The 8,905-nt window shown below is 38.7% G+C and overlaps 5 protein-coding genes across 6 annotated transcripts in view; 2 read left to right on the top strand and 3 right to left on the bottom strand.

Annotated features, from left to right (window-relative positions):
- Nucleotides 1–87: 87 nt before the first annotated feature.
- beta3GalTII (beta-1,3-galactosyltransferase 6) lies at nt 88–1,551 on the bottom strand. Its single transcript, XM_018020562.2, has 2 exons — nt 633–1,551; nt 88–574 (listed from the first exon to the last, which is right to left on the bottom strand). Exons 1-2 carry the CDS (start codon nt 1,358–1,360, stop codon nt 289–291), a joined length of 1,014 nt encoding a protein of 337 aa, XP_017876051.1. The 5' UTR covers nt 1,361–1,551; the 3' UTR covers nt 88–288.
- Nucleotides 1,514–3,301, bottom strand: Trmt6 (tRNA methyltransferase 6 non-catalytic subunit). Its single transcript, XM_018020559.2, has 2 exons — nt 1,712–3,301; nt 1,514–1,604 (listed from the first exon to the last, which is right to left on the bottom strand). Exon 1 carries the CDS (start codon nt 3,113–3,115, stop codon nt 1,715–1,717), a length of 1,401 nt encoding a protein of 466 aa, XP_017876048.1. The 5' UTR covers nt 3,116–3,301; the 3' UTR covers nt 1,514–1,604; nt 1,712–1,714.
- A 48-nt stretch (nt 3,302–3,349) lies between these two features.
- On the top strand, nt 3,350–5,152 carry eIF2Bgamma (eukaryotic translation initiation factor 2B subunit gamma). The gene is made up of 5 exons (XM_018020560.2): nt 3,350–3,441; nt 3,503–4,191; nt 4,254–4,566; nt 4,698–4,918; nt 4,976–5,152. The coding sequence occupies exons 2-5, from the start codon at nt 3,515–3,517 to the stop codon at nt 5,130–5,132; spliced, it is 1,368 nt and encodes a 455-aa protein (XP_017876049.1). The 5' UTR covers nt 3,350–3,441; nt 3,503–3,514; the 3' UTR covers nt 5,133–5,152.
- Nucleotides 5,153–5,228: 76 nt separating this feature from the next.
- RpL37-1 (ribosomal protein L37-1) overlaps nt 5,229–8,905 on the top strand; it is a 63,773-nt gene continuing 60,096 nt past the window's right edge. Inside the window, exons 1-2 of the mRNA XM_018020508.2 lie at nt 5,229–5,321; nt 5,592–5,727. Of these exons, the coding sequence (XP_017875997.1) occupies nt 5,319–5,321; nt 5,592–5,727 (139 nt within the window). The 5' untranslated portion in view covers nt 5,229–5,318. The remainder of the gene's footprint in view (nt 5,322–5,591; nt 5,728–8,905) is intronic.
- On the bottom strand, nt 7,415–8,467 carry LOC108622568 (uncharacterized). Of its 2 annotated transcripts, XR_001916496.2 has the most exons (3): nt 8,178–8,467; nt 7,711–7,894; nt 7,415–7,658 (listed from the first exon to the last, which is right to left on the bottom strand). XR_001916496.2 is itself a non-coding variant. In XM_018020509.2 (2 exons), the coding sequence occupies exons 1-2, from the start codon at nt 8,347–8,349 to the stop codon at nt 7,824–7,826; spliced, it is 243 nt and encodes an 80-aa protein (XP_017875998.1). In that variant the 5' UTR covers nt 8,350–8,467; the 3' UTR covers nt 7,415–7,823. The 2 variants fall into 2 exon arrangements, 1 of the variants encoding a protein (XP_017875998.1); XM_018020509.2 differs by having other exon boundaries at nt 7,415–7,894.

Here is an 8,905-nt window from a genome sequence, read left to right on the forward strand (position 1 = left end):
GAGAAAAATATATTTGATTTTACAAAACATGCGTCTCGCGTTCGATTACCTACCGAAGTGCATTTGCTCATAAGTGATAACCGTAAGTATGATTAACTTATTTATTGCAATAGGTTTTCCATATAGCATATAGCATTTCTATTAAACCCTCGGTGTCCCTTATTTGACTAACTACAAAAACTATGAAGCCATGGGAAAACTCGTGAGAATACTCGTTCGGTCGGGTAAATACGATTTCAAATAGAAATAATGACTAGAATATCGACTGTACTCGATGTCAGCCCCTCGCTATGGAATGTTCGACTGCAAAGTGCAACACTGGCTCGGTGGCACCGTCCAGTTATACTTATAGCTCATACGATTCCGAATTTCTTTCGCACACAACGAGCCAGTCGCTTGATAATACTCGTGCATATTTTTCATGCTTCCAATCGTCTGTTTGTGCGTGATTATGTACTGATTCGAGCAGCCACGTGACCTGTACTCCGTGTCGAACCGTATATCATGTTTCCTCTCAATGTTCGCCAACGGGGCAATCCAAAGGCCGACGGACACATCCTCCGCTTTGTACAATCTGAAAATTGCAACCAGTTTCATGCATGTTCCAGGCGTTTCTAACTCTTAGGTCTTACTTAAGTAGTTCTACGTTTGTAGCGATGAATTTGACGATATTATAAGATAAAACGTATCCTCCTCCGAGGGCATAAGGCAGATAATAATCACATAATATCCAATCGGTTTCCTTCCAAGGTCCGCTCCTCTTCACCTGAGCTCTTCCGTTAAAAAAACCCCAATATAATTCCCTCCGCGTTCCCTTGCTGTCCCACTTGTCCAGTTCCTTCAAAATCTTGTTCACCAAGACGAACGTGTCGTCGTCGCATTTCAGTAAGAAATCAAACTCATAATAGTCGTGAATTTCTTTAAATGAGTGCAGCACTTTCTTAGTTAGAGTCCCGTACGTATCTGGTAGTCTAGGTAAAATCAACAAATCATTGAATTTCTGTTTCTCAGATTGCAAAGTCTCTCTTTGCTCCGGTAACAAGTTCAGAGTCCCAACAGCGAAGAAATGCTTAACAGTAGCTTGTTTCTGTGCCATCCATGTTTTCCTTATCGTCGCTCTCCGTTCTAGATTGTCAGGACTGGATAACACAAGAATCACCAGCCGGAACTTTGACTTATTCTTGACTGACTGCTCGTTGGGGGAGCATTTGGTGGCAGGCAAATAATGAATGCACAAGAAGACGATCGATAATATAATTAACAGAGTCGGTATGTTCAGTTTCACGTGCAGCTTCTTCCGTATAATCATGTACAAACTCTTCGACGAGGGTTTCAGCGGCAACAGCTTCACAGAATCCATTTGAAAAACAAATTCTCAATCACGTTCCTAACCATTTGAATACTACCTCCGTCCATCTGCCGTTGCCATCGACATTGTTTCGAGTGCTTAACTCTGGGTTTTATCAATTGTATATTTCTTCAGGCATTCGAATGGCTTGTGATGAAATTCCGTAAACTGTGCAGGTTCCGAGTGACCTAACTTTGTCAACGATCAGCTGTTCGAACCTAGTCTTACAACTCAGCTTACTCCCACCACTGCCACTCTAATGATTTCAAATGAAACATATATACATGTATTCAAGATGCAAAACATTTCTTTATTGAAAAATTGAATTACGAATAAAATATTTATATAAAAAACAAATGGTACCATTTATTGTTCAACTAAATAGCCAGTTAATAAATATCCGCCTGTATCGTTAGTTAAAATGTCAGGATGCGTTCTGTCTGGCAGGATTTGATAAGAACGCAAGAAATTTGAAAACAGTCTTAGATTAATCACGTTCTGGGTCTGTTTTAAAGCCACGTAAACCTCTTGCAGGGGTTCCCGGTAAGCGTGGTAAATGACGAACGGTCTGGACGCTCCCAGAAATGGTAGAAGTGCTGTGACGATGTTTAAGGGATGTTCCTTGCACACGATGGTCAATCCTCGGGCCTTCGAGCCCTGCACAAGCTCCACGGCGCGTTGAGTGTCCAACAACCACCGCGGCTTCTTTGCAGGCGTTGAATCCGAAGATTCATTGCCTCCGTCAAATTTCCGTTTCAAACCACTGTCTGTTTTTTGTTCTTCATTTACTTCGTCGTTTAACACTTTCTCTGACTCATTGATAACAACGTTGCTTGAAATTTCTTCTGTTTGAGGTTTCTCAATGAGATCTTCCTCCTCTTTTTTCCTTTTACTCTCTTTCACCTTGTTTATCCAATTACTGTGGTCCTTGTTTGAAATATTATTCCACACAGCATTCTCACCTTGGTAATACAATCTCAGGAAACTGTAAATATTAACATTGACTAATCTGTCAGTTTGCTCTTTAGGAAAATTCATAGCGTTGACGAGCATCGCTTGGGGAACGTTCCCAGGATGTAAATTGATTAAATGCCCGTTCGTGTTCGAACCGATTCTGTTCAACATCGCAGCAGCTGGTAATCCTTGAGACCCACTGTCGTACAAAATATGCAGACCATCCGATTGAACGTCGCTGTACGATAGTAACTGTGCCAACGAATCCATCCTCAAGCCTCCAATTTTATTAAGATCTAACTTGAAGTACACGTCGTGCAATGAGCTTATATTCGGCCTGCACACTGTTAAATATCTCAGGTACTTCTGCTCCTTCTTCTTCAGGTACTTCTCCTGGGAATATTCAGTCCTGTCCAAGAAAGACTTGTTATTCTCTATCAAACTGCCTACGATCTCCTTACCGGTTTTCCCAGATTCTTGCAACTGGAGAATCTCCTCCTTAGAAAGTTTCTGCGATGTGCCATCATCGATTATGGTACGATTGTCGCTACCGCTTGGTAGCTCGTTTAATAAATCGTTTAACGATTCTGCTTCTAATACTTCCTTCAGCGAATATGCACGTTTGCCTTCTTTCGTCGGTATCATCTCAAACGTGCTCCAGAAACGTTTTCCTATAATCGCGCTCATCTCTACCAAATCCTTTCCCAACATCAGACTCCCGTTTGCTGTCACTTTATAAATTTTCTTGAAATTCAGTTTCTTTATTATCACGTACATGCCCACGGCAATCGTATCTTCCTCAATTTCACACATGTTTCTCTCAGATGCGTTCCCCTGAATACAATATGCGATAACCTCAAAAAGTTATAGGTTGTCAATGTTATATGCAGTTTTTTAATTCAGGCCCGTTCGAAATTCGTATAACAATTTTCCTATTATTCTTCATTCCAGTTTATAATTCTTATTAAAAAATATGGTAATTACGAGTACATTCCTGTTGTATATTTACGACTCGGTTTAACCTAAGCGTGTCAGAGATAAAACAGCCAACGTGCTGTTGCTGTTGATGGCATTCGACGATACGTCATATACATTATTAAAATATTAAGAGAGTTATAAGAATTACTTCATTTCTTCAAGTATGTACATGAAATTTAAGATTTCAATGGATAAAGAATATATTTTTGATTTATTTTGCAGTACGTGAAGGAAATGGTTATTTATAAAGAATTCCAAGCAGTGGTGCTCGCAGGAGGAGGAGGCTCCCGCATGACAGAGCTCACCCATGGCAAACATAAATGCTTATTGCCCATAGGCAACGTACCCATGGTTTGGTACCCCCTTCAGTTATTAGAACGTGCTGGCTTCAAGGAAGCCATAGTCATCGTATCAGCTAACATGGAGACCAACGTGTCGTTGGCTCTAAGCAATTTGAATCTTAAAATCAAAGCAGATATTGTTCCTATAGAGGATGCAGAAGATCTGGGAACGGCTGACTCTGTGAGGCTGATTCATGAAAAGATTCATACAGATTTCATAGTAATCTCTTGTGACCTGATCACTAATATAGATATACATGAGATTTTGAATATGTACAGAAAGCATAATGCCAGTATCACTGCATTGATGCTTCCTGTACCCAAAGTACCTGACGAGTTCGTAACGCCAGGTCCAAAGAATAAACAGAAGCCTGAGACTGATTTAATTGGAATCAGCAATGAAACTGGCCGCCTGATTTTCCTAGCGTCTGCCTCGGACTTCGAAGAAACGATTAAAATTTCGCAAACGTTGCTTAAAAAACATCCAAGCTTCACGATCCATTCGAAATTGATGGACACTCATTTGTACGTGATTAACAAATGGGTGCTGGATTTCTTGGTGCACAATAAGTGAGTGTACAGAAAATCAGTCATTTATTATCAACATTTTATGTCGTACATTTTTTTTATAGAAACTTTACTACGCTGAAGGGCGAGCTCCTTCCGTACATCGTTAGGAAACAACTTTCTAAACCACCTAAACAATACCTGGACGACAAGAACACCTCTGTTGTACGGTTGAATGTAAAGGACGATATTTATCATTTTGCTATGGAGAAACCATTGGATGAATTGATCAGAAAAATGTCTGCGTTCAATGATCATGATACCGATTTGGAGGACGCTTATCATGGGGATGTGATTAGGTGTTACGCTTATATTGGTACTGGGAAATTCGGCTTGAGGGCGAATACTATACAGATGTATCACCTTGCTAACACTAAGGTACAGGAGTTACTTTAGTAACTGGTACAGAATCTGGTACCAAATTGCAGCATTTGGTCAACCAAAATAATATAATTATATTCAATTTATAAATTGTATTGCAATTTATCTTATAAATTTATTCCTATTAGATATCAGAATGGTGGGGCAATGAGGAACAGACGATACCAAACATAGCATCTAATGCGACAGTGCGTAGTACGCAAATGCAAGATTGTCGCGTGGGCAATAATGCACTCGTCGATGAAAAGACGTCGCTTAAACAAAGCCACATCGGTCCAAATTCAGTCGTCGAGCCTAAGAGCAGAGTATCACAGAGCGTTATTATGGAGAACGTGACGATTAAACAAAAGTAAGAATAGGAGATCAATTCTTAATTAAAGATAATTATAAAAATCATTTTCTACAGATGTGTAATACAGAATTGCATACTATGCAACGGCTGTGTGATCGAAGAAGGTACTGAGTTAAAAGACTGCCTGGTGGGTCCTCAGCATATCGTAACATCTGGAAGCCAACATTCTCGCGAGGTTCTTACTGATCCCGATAAATTGATAGAAATTTAATGATAATTAAATAAGAACTCTGTATAATAAATTATGTACGTTTTTTCCACAATAAAAATATAATACAATTGAACAGCTGTTCATGTATCGAGTATATTTATTTCAAATGAGAACCTCTGCCCCCTGGAGGGAAACAGATTTACGAACACACGTGAACTCCTCTTTCGTATCGTCTCTCCGTGCAAAATGGTAAGCACGTACAGATAAGTTTTAAAATCCATAAATTTCCGATCAATCATTTAAATTATAGACTTAAAAAATGTTCGATGCTCTTCTGTAAAGTGTCTAAAATTAATTTAAAACTATAGTATTTGAATAAAAGTCGTAATAAATGTACTATTGAAGTTGAACGGTGGTTCAGGTTATACGGCCAGTGTTTACTAGTTGACACGAGGTTTCCCTGAAGGAATAAGGAATATCTGACTGTCTTATTAAAAATTAATTGTTTAATGTTCGCAGACGAAGGGTACATCGAGTTTTGGTAAGCGGAGAAACAAGACACACACCTTGTGCAGACGGTGTGGGCGCAGCTCGTACCACATCCAAAAATCGCAGTGTGCACAATGCGGGTATCCAGCGAAAAAGATGCGATCTTGTAAGTTGCAATCTCATAATAAACGAGATTTCACTTCTAAGAATTAACTAATACCATTTCCTTGACACAGAAATACATAATAGATAGCAGATCTGTGTTTGACAATCAAACATTATTATTAATAGCTTTACTTTAGACGATTGTATCAATGTTAAAGTCATTAATGATCTCTGTATATGTATATGTTAATTACAGAATTATACGGTTTCATAATAAGTAGTAGATAGTAAATTATGTACATTAATTAATAACCGCGGTCTCGCAAATTTCTATTCAGTAACGCGCAGATTAATATTGCAAAATGTTAACTTATATGCAGTTCTGAAGTACGACGCGAAAGGTACTTAGCTCGTAGCTGTTAGTCGTGAGACGGTATGTTACCAGGTCGCATTCAGCCACGATTTCGCCTCCACAAGCATCAAAAGATCAAGAATAATCGCATGATCATTTAGCGTTTAAAGAATCCTCAATACGAATCGAGAATAGGAAACAAATTTCAACAGACGGTCGAATAGAACTCGAATACAAATGACTGTTTGGAAGAAACTGTTCGGTAAGTACATAGTACATAAAAATATAAAGATATGTATTTTAACGAATCTAATATTCACAGGCAAGTACCTATTAGTTACGAACACCGTGAGCTGCGGTTTGATGATGGGAGCCGGGGACGTGCTTCAACAGCGGAGCGAATATTTCAGGAAGCACAAATACCTGCCGCATGGAAATTACGTGATGGCAGCATCCCCGGAAAAGAAGCTCCCAAGTCCAGTGGCTTACATCCACGATTACACGCGAACCAGAAACATGATAATCGTAGGCCTATTACAAGGACCGTTCCATCACTGGTTCTACATGTTCCTAAACAGGATCCTCCCCGGAAGGAATGCGTTGTCAGTTGTGAAAAAGACTTGCATGGATCAGTCCATCGCCAGCCCGATCTGTTTAGGAATATTTTTCATCGGCCTTGGCCTTCTAGAGCATCGAACGATCGACGAGATCCGCGAGGAGATAGACATGAAATTGTACGACACGTGGATGGTACATAGCTCGATTATTGATAAAAATAAACTCTTAACTATATGCATTTAATTAAATTCTATTTATAACCAGACAGTACCACCGATTAGTATTAAAAGGAATAAAATTTGTAACATTGTATGGAAATAAAGATACCTTTTGTATAAATGAATCTGTGAATGATTGAAAAGCCCTATTATCGGTTATTAATCAGGATTAGACTTAAAGTCACGTGTATCTGTTTATCAATCACCTGATAAAACTGAATGGCACTACGAGATTTGCTCTCGCGGCGTCGAACGTTTCGAAACATCGTCCGATCACCTAAGATGTTGTTTATCAGTGTTTATCAACATGCAACCGTCTGATGCATCCCGATGGAATTTTTATTATTACTGTTTTATCGGTCGTAAACAATAGCCCATCGGATGCAACGTGTTTATTAAAGTGACAGATATTGTTTGACGTTCGGCGACAATGGGATTACAAAAGCCTTCTAAGCCGCCAGTCGCCGGCGTGCAAACATTGATTATTCGCGAGTAAATACAAACAGTAAACCGTGCTAGTAACAAGTAAGACCGGCGGATTTGTCGTCGGTGCATCTTCCGAAATTGTATCGCAATAGGCGCGCTTAGGTAAACGTGTGGGCGAGGGAAACTTTCCGGAATACTTTTATACACTGTTATACCAACAGTGTATATGAAATAATCGGAGATGGTTTGTATTTCATCTTAAGCGAATTACATAAACGGTATTATGCATTGAGAAGAAATTGCTCCTCAATAATAAGAATTAAATGTCGAGACTGATAGGATCTTTTCAACAAAAATTGTATTGATAATTCTTGATGCACGCCTTCTTATCGCTTTTCAAACAGTCCACTCGGAATCGCGGTATTGGAAAAAGGTCGACTACGAAAATAGACTCTTTTGTATAAGAAAATTAAGTGGTTTTAGGAAATACCTGTTAGGGCCAGAGTCGTCTTTGTATTTTGCATTTGCGAAGAAATATATGGATACGGTTAACAAAAAGTTGCCACGACATTTGCATGCGACTGATGTGATTCATTTAAGTGATTAGCCGTGACTGAATTGATTTCGAAACGGTGGCAGGTCGAAAACACGAGTCGTTCCCAGGACCATCAAACCTGGAACATAGATACATTTTTTAAATGTATGCAGTTTTCGCGCGCTAACCTCATTACTTGGAGTATCGAATATTATATTACATTTACCTGAGGAATTTAATAATTGAATAATCGTAGATAATAAAAATAAAGATAAGAAGACGTCTTTAATTAATTTTATGACTGACATTCTTAATAATTATTAATAATAATTAACCTCGATAGAATCGACATTTCCTGATTTAGGTAAATCGACGGTTTAATTAGAACTCGAGCGAATTTATATAAATAAGAGATTGATTACCGGTTCCAATCGAGTACATAACAGTTTTTCCAATCGGCTTTTGCATATTCTTGGTGTGATGCCAAACGTAGAGGCCGGAACCGATAAGGCCGCAACCGCTGAAAATTCTGCAACTCAGACAGTCGCGGCTTCGATTGTTGATCATACTTTTCACCGTGGATGTTTCCTCCATGTTTTACTTCCAAATGGTAATATAAAATAACTTGAGAACATACGCGACGAAACCGTTTTCGACCGCACGTACCTATCGCGATTTACGTTTGAACCGCCATATTTGTATACGGTATATAAATACGGATAAATAAAAGTTTACATACAAGCACGAAGTGCCTACAGAGAGAATTTTCTTCCTCTCTGATATTGCCTTTGGAAATGAATTCGAATTTTGATTGATTGAATTCGAACTTCAGTAACTTTATGGGACTTCGTTTCGCACAAAAGTCTGCAATTTTTTACGCAAAATATTGTATACGACCGTCTTAGCAGATAAAAATAGTATCTACAACTTTTACTTGAAGCATTTTTCGAAATTCCGCCGCACAAAAAATTTTCAATTTTTCCGAGATTTTTCCAAGGGGTACCCCTTCAAATTTTGCGAAATTTTCGTTTTTTGCCAATAACTTCCAAACCGTTAGAGATACGGGAAAATTGCATCAGACCTTTCTTGTAGAGGACGACGAGATCTACAATTTCTGTATAAAAACTTTTTGCTAGCATTAATATTTAGC

Source organism: Ceratina calcarata, unplaced genomic scaffold, assembly GCF_001652005.2.
Source record: "Ceratina calcarata isolate Rehan_Ccalc_2016 unplaced genomic scaffold, ASM165200v1 scaffold229.2, whole genome shotgun sequence".
NCBI lineage: Eukaryota > Metazoa > Arthropoda > Insecta > Hymenoptera > Apidae > Ceratina > Ceratina calcarata.